This window comes from Cyprinodon variegatus, unplaced genomic scaffold (genome assembly GCF_000732505.1).
Source record: "Cyprinodon variegatus isolate N-32 unplaced genomic scaffold, C_variegatus-1.0 Scaffold563, whole genome shotgun sequence".
Classification (NCBI taxonomy): domain Eukaryota; kingdom Metazoa; phylum Chordata; class Actinopteri; order Cyprinodontiformes; family Cyprinodontidae; genus Cyprinodon; species Cyprinodon variegatus.
The window spans coordinates 64,864-89,163 of NW_015151016.1; the positions used below are offsets into that span (position 1 = coordinate 64,864).

Here is a 24,300-nt window from a genome sequence, read left to right on the forward strand (position 1 = left end):
AGAGTACAAATTTCATTGCATTTGCCCGGCGGGCATTATTTATCACTCAAAATTACTTTAAAATCACCGACATTCGCTGAAAACGACCCACAAGCGTTGCCGGCGCCATTTTTGTTGTTTTGTACACATTCTCGCGTGATTTGAAAAGCCTGCATGATTTTTCTCTCCTTGGGGAGACAATTCTGCAGAGCAGCAGCTGGATGAAGAATTAATCTATACTATAATACACGCTTGATTAAAAATGATCAGTCAGGGATTAGGAAAATAATAATAATAATTGTATGCGCACAGTGTAAATATTTCTATCATATGGCAGTCTTCTGTACAGTGATGCAGGTCATACATTAAAACATTTTCATTAAATTTTTTCTCTTAGACATTAGAGTGGTGCATTTAAATGTTATAGAGCTAAACATGTTAAATATAAATATATATATATATATATATATATATATATATGAATGAGAGTCATGGATACTTGTTGATGGCAGTAAAATTAGATCTAAGAGCATTAAAAGTTACTCATTCCTCTATAAACCCTTATTAATAATTCTTGGTTTTAAACATAAAAACACAAAAGATGCTGTCGAAAGAGGATCCCAAACCTTTTTGGCTTCTGAATTGCAAAAAACCAACAGAATGGATTCATGACCCAAAATATTTGGTTAAAATATAAATCTACTTAAAACGTTTCTTAACAGTAGTCATTACATTAATCAAAACGGCATCAATAACCCATTTATTTATTTTTAGTCATTTCTAGGTGATGTTTTGATTTCTCTAGACACATAATTTTTTTTAATCATTATCATTCTTAATGTTCAGTGTATTTTCTTAGAGGATCTTAAGAGCCCAGACTTGTTGAAATGTGACCCCGGTTAGGGTCACGACCCCAACTCCAAGAATTAGGGGTCTAAATGACTTTACATGTAAACCCGATATGGTCTCTGTGTTGACAGAACCAAAGTGGGTCATTTAAAAAATGCATCATCCGACCTCCCCGTGAACTGCTTCTATGGCCTGAAACTGGCACATGGCGGATGTAAGTGAGTGGATGTAAATAATCTGCTTCTTTCATTTCTTTACCAGCTATGCCTTTTATTTTCTCTATATTTTTCAGACTCCTTGGTTTGGTTAAATCCAAATTAGAATAGTTTTCATAAGTTCAGGATAATTTGTGGTGCGATTGTCCAGACATTCTCTGTATTCATTAGCGTATTCGAGTTTGGCCCTATCACTTTCTCCCATGATGATAAAAGCTGAAATAGAGTTGCAAAGCTGTCACTTTTAACTCACAGTTATGTCTGAACATTTGCCTCCAGCTCTGATCCTGTAGTCAGAGATTTGGAGCCAGCAGAGAACTGGTCAGAGTCAGTCCAAGATGAATTACAGCACATGGGTCCATAAAACAGCATTCCAAGCCACAACCCAGCATGCGAGATAATATCCCGACCAGCTTTATTGTTGCTGCTCTAATTTAGATCTGCTCGCACCGCAAGAAGTTTGCATATATAGACTTCAACACCACTGATTGCCTGCAGTCAATATGTTGAGGGATGGTTCTGCTGTCTGTTTATTCCCTCCTCTGCGCCGGGATGGCGTTATAGCGAATCATGGCGATCTTTAGCAGCCGCACCTCGTCTCAGATCATTTAATACTCCAGTAAACGTGCAGCAGAGCGTAGCTTCTGCAGCTTTCTCTCATATGACACACAGGAGGGTAGATTTCTGTGCTGATTAATCCAATTTTTATCTCTGGGTTGCCGTTTTGTTTATCCAAGAAAAAACAGGAAGGAAATTTGATAGTTGTGATGGAGAATCTTTTTATATTTTATTCATTTCTAGTATAAACTTGTTAAAACAGTCAAAACTGGTCTAATTTATGCTTTCTTTTTGCTTTTCAGAGAAGAGAAGCGAATGCTATAGACAACAACCTGAGGTCCTCCATTGGAGAAGGTAAACTCATCACACAGACACCTCCACATCTAAGAAGTAGAAAACTGTTTAACCAGCTTGTGTAGCTGTGTTTGAGTTGGAGCACAATCTAATCCGCCACTAAGACACATCAGCCTGTTAACAACACAGAGGTTTACATGAGCAGAGCTGGGATTAGATTTTCTGCTAACAGTAAACTAGGAAAGGCTTTTCCAAGGATTGACTCCTTAAAAAGTTTTTAAGAAACTTTTTATTACGGGTCCAAATGAAAGTCTCACAAAGTCAACACGAAAACGAAAAACTTATAAGCCTTCTAAAATCAGCAAAGGTAAACTAATGAAAACTTTTCAGAGTCTGAAGCAGTTAGAGAAATCTACTAGTTCGATGTAAAGGCATTGCTGGGAAAATTCAGCCTCTGAAGAAAGCTTTTAAGATCAAAATGATGTATTGGTGCCCTAATAACACACAGAATGGCATCTAACACTGATAGAAAAAAAAAATAATATGGTTTAATATCTGCAGCAGGAATGTCTGCGTTTAGGCAGGAGAAATTTCTCTTAACTTCTCTTAATTTTAAGGTATTTGCATGAGGGTTAGAATACCATAAATTCTGTCATTTTATTAATGACTGAGATTGATGCAGATAATATTTGTAAAATGCATTTTATTTTACTTCATTATATTTAAAGAGTTTTACCATTTCATCTCCTATCAGAGAAAAAAAAATGTATTTCATTTGTGTTTTTTAGATATTTTGAAGGTAGGACTTATATCAGGAGTTCTTTGTGATTTAATAAATCAGAGATTTTGTGATTTCTTTTTTTTTTGGTTAATATTCTGGGAAAGTCGCTTTAATTCAACCAGCTGACTGGTAAGCATTCTGGAAAAGAGGAAAGTCTGAGCTTCCACTTTCAATCCAGGCCATGCCGAAGAATGGTTACGAAAGAGGAACTGGTTCCACTAGAAAAATTCCCCGAGTGTTTTTTCCTTCCCTGTGGTATTAGGCCCGATGGCTGGAGGGGAGGGGGGGTGTTTCATGTAGCAAAGTGCTTTGTGTTTCTGTAAAGCTCAGCAGATAGTTTGGCATGCGTTTGCCTTGTCGCAGTTTATTTCTGATACATCTCAGAGATTCCAGACGCTGAGCTTTAACACTCATTCAAGCTAATCCTTTCATCTAGATAAATGCTTCAAGCTCTTTTTTTTTTTTAAGCTCTTTACAAAACCTGTCATTTCCTTCCAGAAAACAAGCAGAGCAACAGGTCCTGTTACGTCATGTAGGCATTAAGATATGTTGGTTCAATACTTCCACATATGCAGTCCTGGTAGGGAAGTTTCTTACCATCATCTCTGGAAGGAGTGTGATTCATTTTGGACTGGATACAAAATTCCAATTTTCAAAAACAGGAATTTGATAAATATTGCATCAATTGGATTAGTTACGCTGGCTGCTTCTGTAGCTTTATACATGCACACACCAGTAGTTACCTGCAAAGATGTTGTCATGTTTCCTGGTACAGACTTGACCTTAAAACTTGAGTTAAATAATTTCTACTTCTTTATTTAATCAGAGATTTCCAATGAAACAAACAGCTTAGATTTGAGTCAGTCTGGAAGTGTTAGAGCAGGGCTGTATTCCTTAGTCTCCTGGATAATTCCTGAGCTGTGGCAGCAGACCAAGCGCTTTGAATTCTGCCGAGGAAAGTGGTTTGATATCCAGCCAGATTATGATGAATGTAAAGTATTTGTTGTCGAGGCACAGTTAGTTATGGGACATTGAACTAGATGCAGATTTAACAACCTTCCCACGGATGATGAGCATATATTAACCTTCAACCACAACTGAATATACAAAGCTGTAGCCTGACTTCCAGTTAATAGAACAACCTGCTTACTTCTCTAATATTTCTTCTGAGTGTCATACAGGGAGATTTTTCCTTTGTAGTGCAGAAGTGTTGCTATAGCAACGCACACTCGGAGCATTAACGCGTTTACAGAGAGGTGAATCTGTTTCTGTTCATTTTCACAGAGCTAATCTATTAAAATAGACCCGAGAGTGGAAAAAGCTCTTGAAATACTCTTCTTTAATTTAAGCCACCTTAAATGTATAAAATGCTGAAAACATAGTTCTCACGGATCATGTGATCAAAGTTGGCTCACATGATCCGTGAGAAGTTGTTTTCATGCATCTGAAAGCCATTTGATCTTCATCACTGAAGATACTTTCACTTTCAATGATTAATGAGGACTTGAGGGCAGTAAAAGCAAAGGAGGGAGAGTGTTGAAGAACTTGTAGCTGCAGGTTAGACTCTGGCCTCCACAGCATGTACTGACATGACACCCCTGTGGTACAACTTTAAACTCTCAGGCTCCAGAATTATAAACAAAGCGGCAGCGCCCTCTGGTGGTGCCTCGTTGTGCCTGACTGGATGCAGCTACATGTAAATGAGTCTCAACATATTTATATTAACGGGATCAAAGCATGTCCTGCAGGATGTAACCCTGCAAACTGTTGGTTTAAAGTGATGAGTGGGGGAAAAGCCATGGTTGGAAAGAATAAAAATGGACTGCAGCGCGCTGGAGGCTGTGCTGTGTGATTATCATGTGCACACTGCCACACAGTGTCTCTTTTGTTGTCACTCCATATTAACCAATGAGAGATTTTATGCTGTTTTTAGTTCCTTCGCACAGGATGCCAACTTCTGACCTTAAATTCCTGACAAGTTTTCTGTTTGTCTTTGTTTATGAAACCAGCTTTTGCATCTGCACCCATGTGCTAAATTGTGATGTTTAAATCCTAACCATAACTCGCACACTTTTTTTTTTAAAGTTTAAAATGGTGCTGTGATTACAGAGTTTAGGACCACCCTCCACCATCAGGGACTTTTTTTCCCCTGGAAATTACTACCTACCTGCTTCTTCTTGCCTCCAGTAAGGAGCTTTATAGAGCAAAGCTGTAATTTACGACTCCACCCCTGTTTTAGGAAAAAAAAAAAAGGCTTAAATTCGAAAGGAAGTGTGAGTATTTATACAGAAATCTGTTAAAACAGCAGAACCATTCATTTTGGTTCAAAAACAAAGAAAAATTAAAAATAAACATCTTACATCTGATTCAATATTATGATATATATAAAAAAAAATATATCTCTAAAAGACCAATCCAGAATTAAGAACATCTAAATACAGGTGCTAATGTGATCTAGGAGATCAAATATCAGAATGAGGTTAAACAAGTTCTGGTTTTCTCTCCCCTCTGTCTGGAGGGAGAAATCAGCACCAGCTGCAGAAGAAGTAACTAAGTACTTCCTGAAGCTAAAATAAAATAATAGTTGGAAGCTGGCCATGCTACCCGTCTTAATGATTTCATAGCCACAATGTCATCTTTCAGGGAAAAGGATCTAAAAGTAACGCAGTGTGAAAGTAGAGCAGGTTAACTTGCATCAGGGCTGGTAAAGAGGAGTCACGCAGGCTTGGTGTGCGCTGGTTTACAGAATATGGGGGCTCAGCTTTTCCTGATTGTGTGACCATAAACTGTCCTGTGTCCTATGGCTGTTTTATAACCCCTTTATTTACACCATCAGGTTTGCTGGAATGGGTAACCTGCTAAAAGTCCTTACAAGAGAAATAGAGAACTATCCGCACTTTTTCCTGGATTTTGAAAGTAAGTGTGCCAGCCGAGTGGAGCGCCATGTGTGGAGGGGGTGGGGTGTAGCCTGCTCAGCTGTTTGTTTGTTTTTCCTTTCTGCTCAAGATGACAAACAATGGAAACGAAAAGCCGCCTCTCGCTCCACTTCGTCCTCCTGCGCTTCTTCTTCCTTCTCCTCCCTCTGCTCGTTCCTTCAGCCAGTGAAGACCTCCTGCTCTATCAGATAACTTTTTAATGCTCTTTTTAACACAAACTCCTTTTCTTCCTTTCCCTGTTTTTTTTTCCTCTCTGTCTTGCAGAAACCAAATGGGGAATCTGTTAAAAGTTCTCACTTGCACAGAGCTTGAACAGGGGCCAAACTTTTTCCTTGACTTTGAAAGTGAGCATGACTTTATTCCTGTCCCTTTTCTCCCTCCATCTTTTGTCTGAACTTCTCTCCTGTTGTTTGGAGGGTCAGAGCTCAGCCTGTTCAACATCTCTATTGTCTTCCTTTGAATGTATGTTTCTGTTATCCATCTTTCTGTCTCTATTTTCTGTGATGAACAATCAACGTTTAACACATTTTATTCCTTTATCCATTCCTATAATTAGTGCACACATTTATATAAAGAGTTAGGTGAACTTTCCTCAGTGGCAGAAACTAGGATGAAGCTATATGCTTTAGTTAAGACCTCCCACAGAGAAGTCACACTACACCTCCACAGTAGCATTTCAGCTGCTCTCCCAGCGCAGCCAACCTCAGGCTTTGTTTATTCACCAGAGAGGAAACGATGGGAATAGAATGTTTTTGAAATGTAAAACAGACACAGTTTTAATGGAAGGGATTTTCTATTTTTAAAGTTGCTCCTGGAAATGATATAAAAACACTGTGATATTTAGGTTTCATGCAAACTGTTTTATATGTAAACAGCTACTATTAGCCGTATAACTTGTTTGGATTTTATTAATCCCAAATCTTCTGATGAAGTCGTCCATCTGCCCTTATTTCCAATGGTTCCGATGATAGTTTGCAAACAGAGGACATTACTTTGAGATTGGATATATTGTTCAATAGTGAGTTTAAGAATTACAACTGAGGTGCACCAGTTTTAATCCACTCTAATGTCCCATTCAGGGCTGAAAATAATGGTTATGAGCTCAAATAGATCCATATACACATGGACAAAATAGTTTGTATCCCTCGTTGAATGAAAGAAAAACCCACAAATGGTCACAGAAAAAAAAAAAAAAAATGAGTGTTGCACCGATACCAGTATGGGGCAGGACCCCAATCCAGCACTAAAATGGTGGTATCTGCGAGTACCAACAAATAGGGCTACGATACCATTTATAGAGCCAAAAGTTTATTCAACTAGTGTCACCCATTCCAGGTAGACAATAAAAAGTTATACTGGATTCACTTTGTATTAGTCTTTTTCCTGCTTCACAAAGGTAGGCAGCAGCTTGACAAAGCCATGATGGCAATTATTTTACATCCAAGCAGAATGCAGTTCTTCATATACACACACACATCAATTTCAAACAGATGGTATCGGCCAATACTGCACAGCCAGGTATCGGGGCCAGAAAATGGCATCGGCACAACACTAATAAAAACTAAATATTCTATGAAAAGGAGCAAATGAAAGTCATTGCTTTTCAACCATGATTCAATACAAGGATTTAAAAAAAACACCAACAACTCACAAACGATGTTTTAGGGGTTGTTCAGGACGATGATGCAGTGTTTGATGATATCCCCAAGTCTGTCTGGACTTGATTTTAATTCACATCAACTCACAAATGATCTGCCCATTTAACACAATTATTACCTGCCCCATGCCAAGGAGGTTATGTTTTTAGTGGAGTTTGTATACAGAATAACTTAATAAGAGCTACACAAGAATAACTAAGTTATGAACTAGGGCTGAAACAATTAAGGTATTAATAATGATTAACCTATTATTAAAATAATCAATAAGTAATTTAGTAATCGGTTAATCATTAACTGGAGTGTAGGGACTAAAACATGTCTTTAGCTGATGGAGCAACCCACTTGGAGCAGTAACCACCAAAAATGTTTAAAAAACAGAATATAAATATTTTGTACTTAAGATTCAAAAACCTTTTTTAACCCTCAAAGTGCTATATTCAGAACTCAAGTAGAAAACTTTTAGGTTTCACCTGGTTTAAATCTCTACATAAATCTTCTTTAAGGAGCTTTTTGCTATCCTATTATTAATCAATTAATCTAAAAAATTATTTACAGATTAATCGAACGGCAAAATTGTAGTTTTTTGCAGCCCTATTATGAATGGATTTTAATTACATTTTTACCAAAACTGCACCTCAGTCCAAGGAACAGTGCATTAAATGTTGGTGATCCAGATCATAATCCGGATGCAGGGATACTTTAGAGGATTCTTTAAACCCACTGGGTCACCGGCGACCCGGTGGATGTTAAGTGGGGTTAATAACGACATATTTGTGGACTGAGCCAAGTCTTTGATCACTACAACCTTTATAGAGTTTTTATAGATATCTGATCTCATCCAAATAAAATAGTTCAAAATTTTTAGATCCTAAACTTATATGAATTAAATTAGAACTGTGTATTAATAGGATTTAAGAACAATATAATCATTATTTTAAATATTTGATACCAACTTTGATGTATAATTAACATTCTTTAAAGACACCAAACCCCTCAGCTTTATGTTTCATATTAAAAGTCTCAAATAGGAAATAATATTCAGTTCTTCTATCTGCTGAATGTTTTCTTTCTTCCTGTTCTTTACTCTCTTCGTTTAAACGCTTGGTTCTGTTTTCTGTGTCATGAGATTTTTTTTTATTCTTACTCATTTCCTTTCAGGTAAAAATGTGCAGATTACCTGTAAAGAACAATGAGTGAAAAATGTGCACAGCCTGAAGTTAAGGTTGATTGTTGAGTGTAATGATGGTTTGGTCGTTTCTAGATGCACAGCCGACAGAAGGAGAGCGTGAGGTGTGGAACCAGGTGAACTCTGTCCTGCAAGACTCTGAGAGCATCCTGACGGGTCTGCAGGCGTATAAAGGGGCGGGGCAGGAGATCAGAGATGTAAGAAAACAAGCAGCCGCAGCTTTCCACAGACACTTGAAGATCTGGTTAAGCCAGGCGTACACTGTGCGATTTTACGGGCGATTTTCCAGTCGTGCGAGAATTTTCCAATCAGGCCGACTTTCAACCTGATCGTGCGTCGTGCGTCGTGAGTCTTGTAGTGTACAGGAGGTTACGAAGGGCGATCAGCCTCTCAAAATGTTTGATTTTCTCCCTACCATCGTGGGCAAATCGCTCAATGGGCATGCACAAACAAGGATTATTCTTCTTCTTCTCAGATGTAAACACAGCAGCATGGCAGGGATGCAATGACTGAAATGCAGTTCTGTCTTTAAAATTGACAGACCGTAGTAGCAACGTTTGCTCAGCCATGTCTTTTTTCCAAATACGTCGTCTCCTTTTCTATTTAGGGCTTTCAGCACAAAATTGCACAAACTGCCAAGGCAGCGCGTTTCACTCTAGTGAGCTTCATATTCCTCTTCTATTTGTTTGACTTCCGGATAGACGAGTCAGAGCAGCTCCATCTCACTGCGGAGCTGAGTCCAACATGGTTTTTAGTCGTGCAGTGTGAGCAGGTAGATCGCGTGAAAGCGTCAGGCCGAACAGAAATCGTGAGCTTTGAACTCGCACTGTACGACTAAACCCTGTTGTTTCGTCGTACAGTGTGAGCAGTATCTGCATGCAGCAATTGATAAAATTGCACAGTGTACGCCCGGCTTTAAAGCCTTCATCTATCAGCTGAAGGTTTTAACCAGGATGTTGGTGCAGGATCACCATTCATTGGTGATCATGTTGGTACATAATGACCTGAACGGTTTATGAATCTGTTGCTTTGATTCCTGCTTCTCCAGGCGATCCAAAATCCCAACAACAGGACGCTGCAGGAGCGCGCGTGGGACGCCGTCTGCCCGCTGGTCATCAAACTCAAGAAGTTCTACAGCTTCTCCCTCAGATTAGGTGTCCCCCTTCTGTCCTACATAACCACACTTCAACGCCTTATTTTAGGGCCAAATGAAATGTTTACTTCATATGAAAAACCAGCTGATGTGTGCTGTTCTGTTTTCTGCAGAGGAGGCGTTGAAGAGTTTGTTGGTGTCTCTGACGTGCCCACCCCTCACCCCCACACAGCATCTGGAGAGGGAGCAGGCTCTGGCCAAGCAGTTCGCAGAGATCCTCCACTTCACGCTGCGCTTCGATGAACTCAAGGTCCGTTCCGCTCAGATCAACCCACCTCCACTCAGTCACATAAAGCAGCGGCTGTGTCAGCTGAGGATTGTTTGCTTGTCTTGATTGATGCAGATGAGAATTCCTGCCATCCAGAACGACTTCAGCTACTACAGGAGGACGATCAGTCGGAACCGGATAAACAACATGAACGTAAGACTTTGGTTTCTACCATAGACACATATGAAATGAAATCAGACCCTGTTAGTTATTGGTTGTTATTGGTTCTTCGTAGCTGGACATTGAAAATGAAGTCAACAATGAGATGGCCAATAGGATGTCTCTGTTCTATGCTGAGGCCACGCCCATGCTGAAAACACTGAGCACCGCTACGACGAACTTCGTCACAGAGGTGAGAGCGAGGATGGTAGAAAAGGTTTTTGACATGAGCTGCGTTAAATGGAAGGAGATAAAGGAAAAAAAAACATGTTTTTAATCTGAGTAACAAAGAAACATTTTAGATTTTTTATTTTTTCTATAATCAGGAAGAAGAATAAGTAAAAAAAATCTATTAGCTTAACACCAATGTTTCTATCAAACAATGTCCGTTTGGACAAAGAGAATTGGACACTTTGGCTATAATACAGCGTTAACTGTGACACACACGCAGACGACCTGGTTTCTGAGTATAAATCAGCCCTTAGTCCAGATTTCCAGAAGAGATTTCCAACACTACTTTATTTGGCAATAAAACCTTTGAAAAACAAGTCAATCTTGAATCCAAAACTAAATTTAAGGTGTCATGATACAAATTCTTGCCAATCAGTATTTAATTAGCCGCTAGCTATCAGTCCCAATATTTGTGTTCTTGGATTGTTCTAGAACAAAAGTCTTCCACTGGAGAACACCACCGATTGCCTCAGCACCATGGCCAGCGTCTGTAAGGTCATGCTGGAGACACCGTGAGTTTTTGCACATAACCTTTTTCCTTCCACTCAACTTTCCTTTAATACACCTGCCCACCCTCCGACCAGAGGAGGTCAACGACCCTCATAGGCAGCGGTCGAGGCCACATTTACTGATGTTCTACTGTATGTTTAGGGAGTATTCAAGTCGCTTCAGCAGCGAGGACACGCTGCTGTTTTGCATGCGGGTGATGGTGGGAGTCATCATTCTTTATGACCACGTCCATCCAAACGGCGCTTTTAACAAGTCCTCCAAGATAGATGTAAGAGGACTTTCCTTTTGCTGGACTTCTGTAGAGCTGAGACAGGCTGTTGAGTTCAGCATGTTCATCCTGACTTGTTTGTTTTGGGTTTTTTTCCCCAGATGAAAGGCTGCATAAAGGTGCTGAAGGATCAACCAGCAGATAACGTTGAAGGGCTCTTGAATGCTCTCAAGTATGGTTGCTGTATTTTTTTGTGCTCCTCAAACTGATCACAGCTTCAGGATCCTGTTTGTTGTCCAAGTTCACAACCTAAGGGTTTCTTTACCCTCTTTGTCTCCTCAGGTTTACTACGAAGCATCTGAACGACGAGTCCACTCCGAAGAACATCCGAACTATGCTTCAGTAACCGCTTTTTTGTTGTTGTTTTTTTTTTATAAATATTGATATGAAGAGGATCATTGTGACCTCAGACAAGATGTAAATGTTTACATTATTTAAAAAGATGTTGTTCATACTTCTGTGTATCGTGTAAAATCATACACTCCAGTTTCATTTGCCCTTCGGCTTTCATTTTATCACACAACAAGTGAGCAAGGCGGCAAAAAATATGAGCTAAACTCTACATGATGCAGAATAAATGCTCTCATTCCAGGCTTTGAGGTGGACTATAATCATTTCTGCACTCTGCAATCAGTCTGGATCCCATCCGACCAAAGCTCATAGTTCCAGTAAAGATTCATGGTCCAGCCTGCGTTATTAATTCTATGGGAAAGTTTCATTGATTTTAACTGGTTAGCTTGAAACTCCACTGAAATGTGCCTGTTTAATTTAGTTATAAACGATTTTTAGTGCAGAGGTGATTCGGTATTCATAAAATCCCTCTCGCTAAATATTTCTTCTCTATAGCCAGGCTTGAGGACTTTATAATTGGATTAAATATTATGCTGCTGGAATAAAAGAGACATTTATCTCCAGTTCTTTTACACGTTATATCAATAAATCTGCCCGCCGTCTATCATTGTTTAACCAAAAATATTTAATTCTAGATCAATTAAATTGAGAGTTGTAATATTTTTGACCCATAGATGGAAACATTAAAAGAAAAACGAATTTCTCCAAAGTGCCCAGTTTTTTATTTGATTTTAAATGTGCACCCCCCCCCACCCCACCCCTGGTTCTCCTATTTTAACTTATGGACGTTCTAAGCGTTCTTTCATGCAACATGATTTCTCAAACTAGGTTGGACAATCTTTGACTTATAAACTGTGGTTGTTGTTTTTTTTTTATTATTGTTATTATTATAAACTGAACTAATAAAAAATAAAAAAAATTGAGCAGTTTTAAAACAACACAAACTTGTAAAATACCAGAAGGCTGCCCTTACGGCCTTCATTGCCTTAAATAAGCTGACGAAGGTCCTGTCCTGTAAAACACGGGAATCCCGTGTTGGATGGACTGCAGCTATGAAGCCATACATGTTAATTCATCCCCTCCTGCATTCATGTTTCAGACTAACGTTGCATTTAAATCTGCTGTTTATACATTATTTTGTATCCAGACATGGATATGAGGCATATTTTGGAGGCCAAGAGTCAGATCCATGTGTGTCATCTATGTCTCATGTGTGAAGTGATATGAGACCCCATTCATTTGCGCTTCCTTCTACCCGAATATGTCCAACTGTGTGCTGAATGCAAGATGTTCTGAATAATCTCTTGTTTTTTTTTGTCTTAAACTGACAGTTATTGTTTGTTGAGATTTCCACTCATGGTCCATGACTGTCTTTCTGACTGGGAGGTTTGGATAATAAAGGTGGTACATTTCTTACAGGGGTTGATTCCTTGACTTTATTTTCAATAGCTCCATTTCCATTACAAATATTTGCAAAACATAATCAAGATTCTTTTAATGTCAAAATAAAAAAAAAAAAAAAAATTTTTTCATTAGATAAGAAATACTATTTAAAAATCTGTGAATGAGTTTGTTCATATAAATCAGCATCATCCTTGTGTTACTTCCTGTTGTCTGGTTGTTGATTATATGACTCGTGAAGCTAGAAATAGTGAGTTACACCATTTTCTTCAAGGTTTCATTTATTTCCTCATCGTAAAAACTATTTTTTTTAAAGGAGATATTTATTTTATTTTGCTGTCAACCAAATAATTTTTTCACAATTTGATGACCAATCAAAACACATCATTCACTATTATGTGCTCTGTAAAATCTAATCTACATTTTCAGCATTTTTTAAAAACGTTTAAACATTTATCATAGATCTACATGCAAAGTAATATTAATTAATAAAAGTGTGTGATGTGTAAACGTGGTGATTAGGCACGTTAATGTTGGAATATGGGGGCTCAGATTATCCAAAGCTATCTCTATAGTTATGCTGCTATAGGCTTAGGCTGCTGAAGGACATAGGGACCCCTTTATCATCGTTCTGCTTCATTTCTATCTCTTTTCTCCCACTCTGCAGAATCTGTTAGTTCAGTCTCTAACGTTATGCTCATTTTGCTTTTTCTCATAGTAGCTTCATCTGGTCTGTTCCTGTTTGGCTGTGACACCGTCCTGGAGAGAAATCTCTGCTGTGCTGCTGCCAGCAACACCTTTGTTTATAGATGTTGGAGATTGGCCTGTTTTTCAGTGTAGTCCTGTTTCTCTGATTGACTGGCCCGGGCAGATGGCCGCTCACACTGAGCCTGGTTCTGCTGGAGGTTTCTTCCTGTTAAAAGGGAGTTTTCCCTCTCCACTGTCGCTACAAGCATTGCCCTTGTGCCAATGAGTCGATGCAATCAACTGGTTTTACTTAGATAGAAAAAAAATTTCAATCAATTTGACTTTATGATCTGGTGAACTGTAAAGTGCCTTGAGATGAGGTATTGTGAATTGGCGCTATATAGATAAACTGAATTGAATGGAATATTGTGTAAAAAATTTTAGGGTTTTTTACCCTTATTTCACAAAGTGAAATTCAAACAGTTGTTACACAGATTTGATTTTAAACTGATATTTCTTATAATTTGATTGATAATGAATTGTAGATAATTTAATATGTCAGGAAGTTTGAATATCATGAGGAAAAAACTCATAGTGTCACGTCCTGATGAACTATTTACCTCAAAACACTCATTGCAAAAGAGGCTGATTGGTCACAGAGTGCCGTGTCAAAACAAAAAAGAAAAGTTTAGTGAAAGGAAAAGCTGCAGCAGATAAAGAACCATGAGAGGATTCTGGAACCAGAGGGACTTTCACCATGAAGGTCGAGGTTAGAGTTTGTGCATCAGGAGCAACGATGCCCAGATATTTTCACCCAATAATGTTCTTAGAAGTGGCTCCAGGTAGAAAGTTTATTATTGATTCTTCATTGACTAATTCTTGCTGTTAAGGCTTGGCTGCATGCGAGTTTCCACCTGTAACTGAACAGGGAAGGTTTCTCCAACACAGGAAACATATCAGCACATGGATCCAAACATAATGGATTACAGATGCTTCTCTGCTCCTGAACACCTGACTCCCTCCTCAGCAGCCATAAATAGGTCCTGCAGAGGCTTGTGAATCATTTTTGGTCAGCTGTGTAAAGGCTGAGGTGTATAGATGCCTCTGAGCGTTTTAAATAAAGCCAATTGCTGAATTAAATGAATTGAAATGAAGATAGGTTAATTTTAGAAAGCATATGGAAAAATAAAACAATTTTTGAAAACCAGGTTTTTGGTAATTTACCCGTTTTTCCCCTATTCTTTGATCCTGTGCTGCGTTACAGTCCCATAATGCTTCTTTTTAGTGCCCATAAATAAATCATACATCTCTTTTTCATTCCCCAAAATTTCCGTGTGAAATAAATGAAACTGAAAAACTAAAAAACACTAAAATGACAAAAGCAATAAGAACCAGTTAATATGCTTTTGTTTTTTAAGGTTAAAAATATTGATGGGTACTACACCATCTTGTGGACAGAATTAGTATTGCAATTGAGTTAAAAAATACTATTAAACAAATTAAAATACATAGAATATATTTTAAAAATATATTCTATTAATGCTATTATTTCAGTTTGGTGCACAGTATTTTTTTCTACTTTATTTTCTTTTTGTATAGAAACGAATGAAATCTCTCTCAGATTTTGAGAAATGACATCAAATCAAAGATTTACAAGATACAGATATATCTTAAAACAGATAGAACTTATTAAAACAGACTGTTGTAACTTTGCTATATGTTGGGTTCTGAGATCACTTTCAAAGCATAGCATTTCTGTTAAAGTCCTTAAAATGATTCCTTAAGATATATCTGTTTATTCCTGGCAAAAAACTATAAGAAAGATTTAAAAGAAATAATCCAAAAGGGTAACAGCTGTGCTCAGTGCTTCTCTTCCTGCCCTGCTGGGGGCAGTGTGGAGCTCCACTTCAAACATTGAACAGTGGTCTACCTGCAAGCAAAGAAAATAAATATTTATGTTGTGTAACATTTTTTTATTATTATTATAAACTGACAGTTTTTTACCATCGGCATATTTTATAAGTGCATTCTTTATTATTGCTTGAGTTGAGCTGACTGAAAAACAAAGGGGGAGTGGCGGCCTAGTGGTTAGGGCATTACGCCTGGCTCCCAGAGGTTCTGAGTTCAAGTCCCACTCCCACAGACTTGCCACTCTGGGTCCCTGAGCAAGACCCTTCACCACACACTGCTTCCCGGGTGCCGCACAAGGGCAGCCCACTGCTCTCCAAGGGGATGCAACTAAGTAAAATGTATTTGTATAGAACTTTTCACAGATAAAAATCACAAAGTGCTTCACAGTAAAAAATGTAATACGATAAAACAATGTATATCAACATTTTTAAATACAAATGGAAACACACAAACAAAGCCATAAAAAACATGTCTAATTAAAAGCCTGCTTGAATAGTAGCATCTTCAATTGCTTTTTAAAAGAATCAACAGAATTCATGCAGGGTAAAAAAGGAGGCAAAGCATTCCACAGCTTCAGAGCCGCTGCCTGAAATGAATGAACCCCTCTGGTTTTAAAACAAGTGTGTGGAACCACTAACAGTGTTTGGCCTGTTGACCTCAGACTATAGGATGGAGTATGGAGCTCTACCAGCCCAGAGATGTAGGGAGGAACTTGACAATGCAGGGCTCTAAAAGTAAGAACAAAGATTTTAAATTGGATTCTATACTGGTCTGGTAACCAGTGCAGAGCTGCTTATACTGGTGTAATATGTTTTCTGTTATTCATGTGTCTTGCAGCAGAGTTCTACAAAACCTGAAGACGGTAAAGCTCCTTCTTCAAACAAGTAAAACGACTGTTGCAATAGTTTAACCGTGGAGATAAAAGCATGAATAATCATTTCCAACTCACCCTTTGACATCAGTGTCTTAATTTGAAAATATTCCTTAACTGGAAGTAACATTTCCTAACTTACTGTTTAGAGTGTTTCTCCAAGGACATGTTATGAGTTAAATACAGAGTGAATTCCATTGCTTTGAACTTGTGACAGTTTAATGAGAGTAAAGGTGAATTCTACTCTATTCTTTGAGCTTTGAACAAATTTGTTCATCCAAAAAGTGGAAACTTTATCATAATTATTTGCCTTGTGTCTCATGATCAAATATATCGAAAATCAGACTAATATGAAAATATTTTTGATTTGTAAAAACAACAATATGCTGACGACAAAAACATGCCAATTTATTTAATGCTAAAAATTTTTACATTTAAAGCTTGAAAGCAATTCAAGAACTTTAAAGATACTTATTTAATTTATGTAGGTAGAAAAAATAATCAAGGATTTGAAACAAACAAAGCAAAATATATCATCCTTTTATCACCATTAAAAGGGGCAACTCAAAATATTTGTGTTGCATGTTTACTAATAAAATAATAAATGATTTAAAAATGACGGAATACTTCTGTAACTGTGGTACAGGGGCACTAACATACCTTTTTACATGGTGCTAAAGGCTAAAACTTCTCTTTTCAAATAGCTGTACTGTGTGCCCCTCCCCCCTACAGAGCGGTAAGTTTTAGATTAAGATCATTTGTGTTAAACAAACACCTTTATCTCCAAATACATCAAATGAGATATTATTATCAAAAGGAAGGGTTTTTATTTTTAGATAACCTAGAAAATGAAGTTGCATTACTGGTATAGTGATTCTAACAACTCTTTAGTTGTGTACGGATGCACACCCTCCAGATAACGCATCATTAGCTCTGGATTAGATTTTCTTTTTAAGAAATCATTACAGGAAAAAAAAAAAAACCTTACTTACCTCTAGTTAAGTCCTGGATAATACTGGAAAAAAATAACCATTTAAATTAAACATTTGATTGCAGTTAATTCTCAGCAAGAAAATAATGTTCTAAAATCCCTAATAAGTTCACAAGCTGCTAATAATTTTTTTTTTTTTTTGGCAGAATTAGTCATATTCCGTATCTATCTTCCTGTGGATATTTCTCTTAACATGCAGTTGCATCAAATTCTGCCCCAAAAAATCAGAGCAAGTGAGATGCCTTACTGGGGGGGCTCCGCTGTGAGCGCTGGGATGCCCTGAGGGCCTGCATGCTTAGCTGCGGTACTGGAGTCCTCACCGGCCTGGGTCGGATCCCTGCGTTCCACTGGGTTTGCTTTAGCAGGCTCATGGCCGTCTCCTTGGTTAAAGTTTGCTCCTGAGGGGGAGAAGCCCATAAAGGGCGAGTTTGGATCTGATGATCTGAGGGAAGACAATAAGGAGGAGGTGGAGAGGAGCGCTGGGTTCTCGGGAACATCTGAAAAAGCAAAAAACCATTGTTAAAAAATGTAGAAGTCTCATAAAGAGGTTGCTAAACACACCGTCCCCATGGTGACACATGGTGGTGGCTGCATCATGCTAAGGGGACATTTGTTCTTTGTGGCTCTATGATAAAATTCCCTATGTCATACATGAAATGTTACGTTTTGGGACATAGGAGAATGTGAGCTAAAGTTAAGCTGCTGTAACAGCAATCCCTGTTTCTCCCTCTGCTCCTCCTCTCTGTGTGTTTTTAATTTTATAATTCATGATGCCTACTGGTTACACGGTTGCAGAGCTTATTGCTCCCTGAAATTCAGCCAGCGGTGGTGCAGCATAGGGTGGGATTTACCATTGATTTTGCTTTGCGTAGTTTGTAACTAGCTTCAGAGAGCGTTTTCCTCTTCCCTTCACTGCTCTGGGATCCACCGCTGCAGTAAGTAAATGAAGACCTGTCGTTAGAATGACTTCAAAATAACTATAAATGAAGCAGTTAGGACATCTACATTGTAGTTTCTTTAATTGTAGAGGTTTAAAAAGCTGTATTAAAAGCCCATATCACCCAGTATCCTGAAACCCACTATGTCAGGGCCTGATCGATGGGATGCAGGTTGTCCAGGTAGTTGAAGCGTATTGTATCCTTGGGATGTCTGTCTGAGTGTCTCCATGGTGGCAAAGCCTTTGCCTTCTTTTCTGTCTTTAATCCTGAGCTGGTTGCAGGAGGCTGGGAGCTGGAAAGTGGACCCTCCTTGCTTTTGTAAACCGGTTCTGGTGCTCCTTTGCATCCACCACTCACTGCTGTAGCATCAGGTACTATAATCTCCTGTGGAATCGACTGTGTCTGGAAACACACTACACACTTTTAATGCTGCTACCCCGACTAAAGCTTTGTAACATTTTTTTTCTCATGTAACAACCACTTTTTTTTATCATTGCAATGCCTTAGACCCCATAGGTTGGACCAAGTAATTATTAAGTGTAAATTCAGAATGGGTAACACTAAACAAGTCCAAAGTCTGAGAGTTTGAAAGCTTTTCAAGTCTTTCTTAGTTTGGATCATCTGTTAAATGGGAAAAAAAACATGCTTTTTAAAATATCTATTTATCTTAACATGTGACAAAACCATTGCAACCAAGCTTTTGCTAAGAAGATAGATATAGCTAAAGTCAGCCATCTCATTGTAGCAAACAAAAGGTACTGCATACCTTTTACCATCCAACTTTAAACCCTGAGTTATATTTTTCTCCATCTCCATTTGGGATCTTGGCTCTATCTTGGCCCCACAGTAGCTCTACCTTTCTTATACTCTATCCAAAATACTTAGGTTATCCTGAGCTATTTTCTGCATTTGTGCTGCTATAGGCTTAGACTGCTGGAGGACATAGAGACCCCTTTTCATCATTCTGCTTCATTCTACCTCTATTCTCTCACTCTGCAGAATCTGTTAGTTCAATCTCTAACATTATTCTCTCTCTGCTTTTTCTCATAGTAGCTTCATCTGGCATGTTCCTGTTTGGCTGCGGCTACATCCTGGAGAGAAATATCAGCTGTCCTGCTGCCATCAACTCCTTTGTTTATAGATTTTGGAGCCTGGCCTGTTTTTCAGTGTAGTCCTGTCATGGCCACCCTAAGTCAATCTTTGTTGTACCAATGTGGCTGTAATTCATCTCTGGAACAAGCACTTCTCAGATAAACCAGAAGGTTGCAGCAGTGATGCCATCAAGCGAAATGTCCTTTAGGTTTATTTTCTTAAAATGACAACTTAATTACAACAATTCATTATTTACAACATCATAGTAGATATGACGGAAACTAAAAGAGAGATCATACTTATACCTATACTTAATACAGAGATTATGTTTTAGGTTTTATAGAGGAAAGTCTGCAGTCATCTAGAAGTCTTCTAGATAGTTAAAGATCTATATATTACATAGCACCATAAATTAATGTATAAATACTTGAAAAAGCTTTATTATCAAGGACTTCATGAACACCAGCATATTTGTCTTGGGTTTTTTGCTTTTTGCAACACTAAATAAGGTCTGGTGAATATGATTGATTGTGCTGTAGCTCCTTTGCACATAAATAAAGAGTATGAAGACACATTGAGACGGTCATTTACATAATAGACGTTTTGAACTTTGGATTTTTCTGTTAAAGTGACTGTCAATTCATAAGTCTTTGAACATTTTTTTTCAAATCAGTTTCTAAAGCCACAAAATGTCCCCAACCCTGACTAACCCAACACACACAAAATGGTGAGTAGAACCAGCAACCGGTTCAACCAGAATAGAACTAAAAAGTCCTTTTCCGTTATGTGTGTCTGACATTTTTGGTATGTCTTCTTTGCTAAACTATTAAAAAATAGATAATCTAAAGTAATAGAATACATAATAGAATATATAAAATAGATAATCTTTTCTTGTGCAAATATGTGCTACTTTAATATACTGAGGATTGATAGCATGACAAAAATAAAGGTAGGAATAATTTTGAAAGGCACTGCATGAAATTCTCCTGACCTGCAGCAGTCTGAGTTGCAGCTCCTGAACTGACTCTATGTAGTGTCTCTTCCAGACGCCCTGCTCAAAAGGTGAGGGGGAGAAGGTAATACACCAGCCCCGCCTCAGACATTTAGGCATCCACAGCTGGTCCAGCTCCACGATGCTCTTCCAATGCCAGCTCACCTTTCACACAGGGAGAAACACCCTTATAGACATGAAAGTAGGACTTCCTGAGCTGCTTTCAACAATGCGTACCTGAGCACATCTACAGAGGCTGCGAGGGTCCAGGAAGGAGAATAAGTAGAGGCAGAGGACTCTGGGCAGCAGGCAGGTGAAGTCTGCCGTCTGCAGGGGGAGCACCTTGTTCACTTTGAGGTTCAGGAACTGGAGCTGCTCCTCAGAACAGTTCAGCATAAAATCCTGCAGCACAGCCTTCCTCTGACTGTCTGACCACCTGTCAAACTAAAAGAGACCAAAATAATCACCCTATTTAGCAAAGGCAAGCAATAGTCTGTGTGAGGTTTGCTCATAAACAGACCCATTTTGCCAGAAGGAGTCTCCTCTCATCAAAAATCTGGGAATCAAAGGAGGATTTTTTTTAATTAAATACCTATGTTCAACTTTTATTTTTTACCTAACCAAATAAAACATTTTGCTTTAATAGAAACACATGAGCAGCGCCTCTGAAAACCGGCTGATGTGGACCTTGGTGTTGATGAGTGGATGGTTCAGAGGAGTCCAGGCACTCCGCTTGGTTTGCATCTTAGCAGAGTTAGCTGAGGGCCTTGATTCAAGCGGCATCTGAAGGGAACACAAAGACACAACTGGTAAACGCACTATGTCTCTAATGAACCCTTTTTGCACTAATCTGGATATTTATTTAGGATCTTTATTTTTTTTTTTTTTGCTAAAAGACCAAATGATGACCAAGCAGCAGACTCTGGTTTTGTTTTTCCTTATATTATAAACAGTTCATGATGTTATGAATTACAGATCCTTCTCTGCAACCAATAGTAGATGGTAGATGAGTATTTTTTGTATATATAACATAATCCTTTGCTTCAAATGAAATCCAGCAGCAGAGGTTTTAGTCTGATCCAAGCAAAGCATACAGTTCCAGCTGGGTTTAGTAATATCCATATGATAATGTTTGTGGTTCTATGAAAGAAAAGCCCTTTTTCTGCCAAAATACTGGTTGGAATGTTGGACTTAGAAAGAGCCTCTGAGTCACCATGTTTTTATACAAGGAAAGCAAGATATCATTCATAAATGATTAAAAGCCTTAATCAGCCTCAGAAATGTAAAATAGAAATAAAATCTAAAATTATAACTTTAATTTATCTAGGAGAAGATGAAGAAGCTCTTAGTAGAGTTAGAAGCTTGTTTAAGTAAATAACTAAATAAAAGCATTGTAATATATTCAGAAACGCTAAGAAACTGTTGTTGAAGACATGCTCATTTGTTTAGGAAAATCATAGATCTGTGAAAGAAATACATTCATTCGATTTGCAGTTAAGCGTGTATTTTTGTCAATTTACTTAAAGCACCGTGTGATTATAAAGATGTTCTTTGTAATTTTTGTTCTTTTTCTGTTTTCCTGAGTGACAGACCAGCAGGGCGTGGCCCAGAGATGGGGGGGAAGAGAGCAAGGCCAGATCAGCAGGTCAGCCCTGCTCACTCAGTTCTCATTTCCCTGTTGGGTATAAATTATGTGAGTTCTCCTCCTCTGTCATCTTGTTTAGGTCAGTTTTCTGAGTGAAATTCTGCATATTTTCTCTGCTTTAGTCATTTTCTGTTAGCCATTTTTTCTGTGTATTAGTATCAATTTGCTTTATCTAATAACCTCATCAGTTATAATTGGAACTTTGTCTCTACTGAAGTTCATCAGGTGAAATAAAAATCTATTTTTCAATAAATTTTGCTGCTTTCCTCATTCCCTCACCTCATCCATCCTGGTGATGGATAAATTAGAATTCCCCTGCTTTTATTCTCTTCTAAAATGGCAGATATTACACAAAAGCGTGCGAAACTAGGTGGAGATGATAAGATCATTGTTGCATTGCATAGATCCTAAAGTTTGAGGTTTTTAGGAAGAACATTCTAGCAGTGATTATGAGTTTAAATAGTCAACAAACTGGATATAAGTAATTTCATTGTACAGAAAATGGTGTACACACATTCAAAAGAACTGCCAACGTTAGAGTGACTGTCCAAGGAAGTTCTTGCTGAAAGATGAAAGTGGCATCCAAAAACCCTGACAGGATCTACAGCAGCAAAAAGAATGAATGAGGCTCATTAGAGATGTTCAGGGAGGAAATAACATTTTTTAGAGAGGTGAGTTGATAGAAATATTTGTACACTAGGATAGGACATGTTTGGAATAACCTGTTTAGAACATTACTAGAGAATAACCTCTAACCAACAATGAAGAACAGAGATGGAGATGTCATAGTATAGGGTTGCTTTGCTGCACCTGAGGTGCAGCTGCTGAGAATTATTTTTGTGTTTTAACTGGTTTGGCTAGTGTCATTGTTATGTGTGTAAAGCATAGCCAATGAAGGAACACTCAATTTAGGTTTTGTAAGTTTTTTTTATGAAGCTTGATTAATATTTTGCACAGCATACAGCCTCAAAATATTGTTTATTGTATTATTTATCTATTTATTGTATTTTGTTTATCAATGAAAAAATGTCTGTAGAATTTTGGAGTCTTTGTTTTTATCCTTGTGATATCGAAAATGACATCGAGTATCGAAGTATCGAGTTGAAAAGTTTAGTATCGTGACAACCCTAATATATATATATATATATATATATATATATATATAATTTTAAAGGTGACATTAAAAAAATATATACTTATTAGCATTAAAAAATTTACTGTGAAAGAATATTTAATGTAGTGTCTCATACTTTCCACTCTACTTTGTATAACTGCATCGTATTAAAACATAGTAAACTCAGCGCTCTGCATTTGAAAACTTTTTAAAACTCACCATCTGCAATATTTTTTGAAAATGTAGCTCCTGAGCTTACCTTACGCACGTCTGTATCCAACTCTACTTCTGCTCTACTTTACGTTTCTCTTCTGCACGGTTGACTCGTTTCCATAGTAACCCTGTGTGGACACTATAATAGCGTGGACAGATTGCCACTGCCTGCCACACACCAGGGGGAGTCCTAGCTAGAGGTAGAGTAGAAGACTAAAATAATAAAAATTTTTAGAGATTTTATAAGATTTTGCCTCTAACAGATGGGCTAACAGATGACCGCATCTGAAAAATAAATATATTTATTTTAGTTATTTAGTTTTTTATTGTTATTGTTTTCTTTTTCAGATTTATTCCCCATAGAAATGTGTTTTATGTTTGTATATCATTTTCAGCAACAAATGGATCAAAAAAAGGTCTGAAAAGTTTACATTTACAGAAGAGAAGCGAGAGTGGAGTGACGTCAAGTTAGGGATGTTCACCCAGCGCTGGACCGGAAGTAGCCTGAAGAAGCGCCCCAAATAGTAAAACAAGGAAAAAAAAACACGAACAATAGCTCAAGACTGGTAGAAACAAGTGAAAAACAAAACAAAAAAACAAATCTGAATCAGACATTTCTAAATGAAAATCTTGACTGGAAAAAACATGCAATGATTGATGGAAGCATATTGAAAAATATCAGGTCATAACCTGAAACTTACACTCCTAAATGATTTCAGCCCCTGTGTTGCGTATGAGGGCACTAAACAAATGCAAGACAAAAAAAACAAAACAAAACAAAAAAAAAAACAGGAAAATATTATATTGTTGGATATATTGTGGCTCCTGAGCTGGGAACTGTGGTATTATCTCAATGTGGCGGAATCTTAAAGTGTATCAACTTAATTTTCAAATTGTTGATGTTAGTCTGTAAAATTTAAAAATTTTATTGATTCAGTAATACTTTCAATGCCAGTCAGAATATATCTTAATAAGAAACTAATTTAATATTATGTCTCTGGTAATGGACCATAAAAGGGTCGGGCACTGGCCCTTGCTGGCCCCTGTCTA

General features: G+C 37.8%; 2 protein-coding genes across 8 annotated transcripts in view; one reads left to right on the plus strand and one right to left on the minus strand.

The window, feature by feature from the left end:
- The window catches only part of LOC107095669 (protein FAM49A), a 36,682-nt gene extending 24,603 nt beyond the window's left edge, over positions 1–12,079 (plus strand). For 2 of the 7 annotated variants that reach the window (XM_015391874.1, XM_015391875.1), the window contains 11 exons: positions 1,904–1,955; positions 5,513–5,592; positions 8,532–8,653; positions 9,505–9,610; positions 9,723–9,859; positions 9,953–10,030; positions 10,113–10,229; positions 10,700–10,779; positions 10,919–11,045; positions 11,147–11,217; positions 11,328–11,494. In XM_015391874.1, coding sequence (XP_015247360.1) covers positions 5,523–5,592; positions 8,532–8,653; positions 9,505–9,610; positions 9,723–9,859; positions 9,953–10,030; positions 10,113–10,229; positions 10,700–10,779; positions 10,919–11,045; positions 11,147–11,217; positions 11,328–11,391 — 972 coding nt within the window. In that variant the 5' untranslated portion in view covers positions 1,904–1,955; positions 5,513–5,522 and the 3' untranslated portion in view covers positions 11,392–11,494. Of the gene's footprint in view, positions 1–1,903; positions 1,956–5,512; positions 5,593–5,682; positions 5,778–5,876; positions 5,957–8,531; positions 8,654–9,504; positions 9,611–9,722; positions 9,860–9,952; positions 10,031–10,112; positions 10,230–10,699; positions 10,780–10,918; positions 11,046–11,146; positions 11,218–11,327 lie in introns of all 7 variants that reach the window. The other 5 variants (XM_015391871.1, XM_015391873.1, XM_015391870.1 and 2 more) reach the window with 4 other exon arrangements.
- Positions 12,080–15,259: 3,180 nt separating this feature from the next.
- Positions 15,260–22,489, minus strand: fbxo16 (F-box protein 16). Its single transcript, XM_015391883.1, has 9 exons — positions 22,438–22,489; positions 20,966–21,061; positions 20,799–20,834; positions 20,516–20,722; positions 20,279–20,443; positions 18,338–18,597; positions 18,109–18,187; positions 17,505–17,754; positions 15,260–15,414 (listed from the first exon to the last, which is right to left on the minus strand). Exons 2-9 carry the CDS (start codon positions 21,059–21,061, stop codon positions 15,392–15,394), a joined length of 1,116 nt encoding a protein of 371 aa, XP_015247369.1. The 5' UTR covers positions 22,438–22,489; the 3' UTR covers positions 15,260–15,391.
- Positions 22,490–24,300: the final 1,811 nt, after the last annotated feature.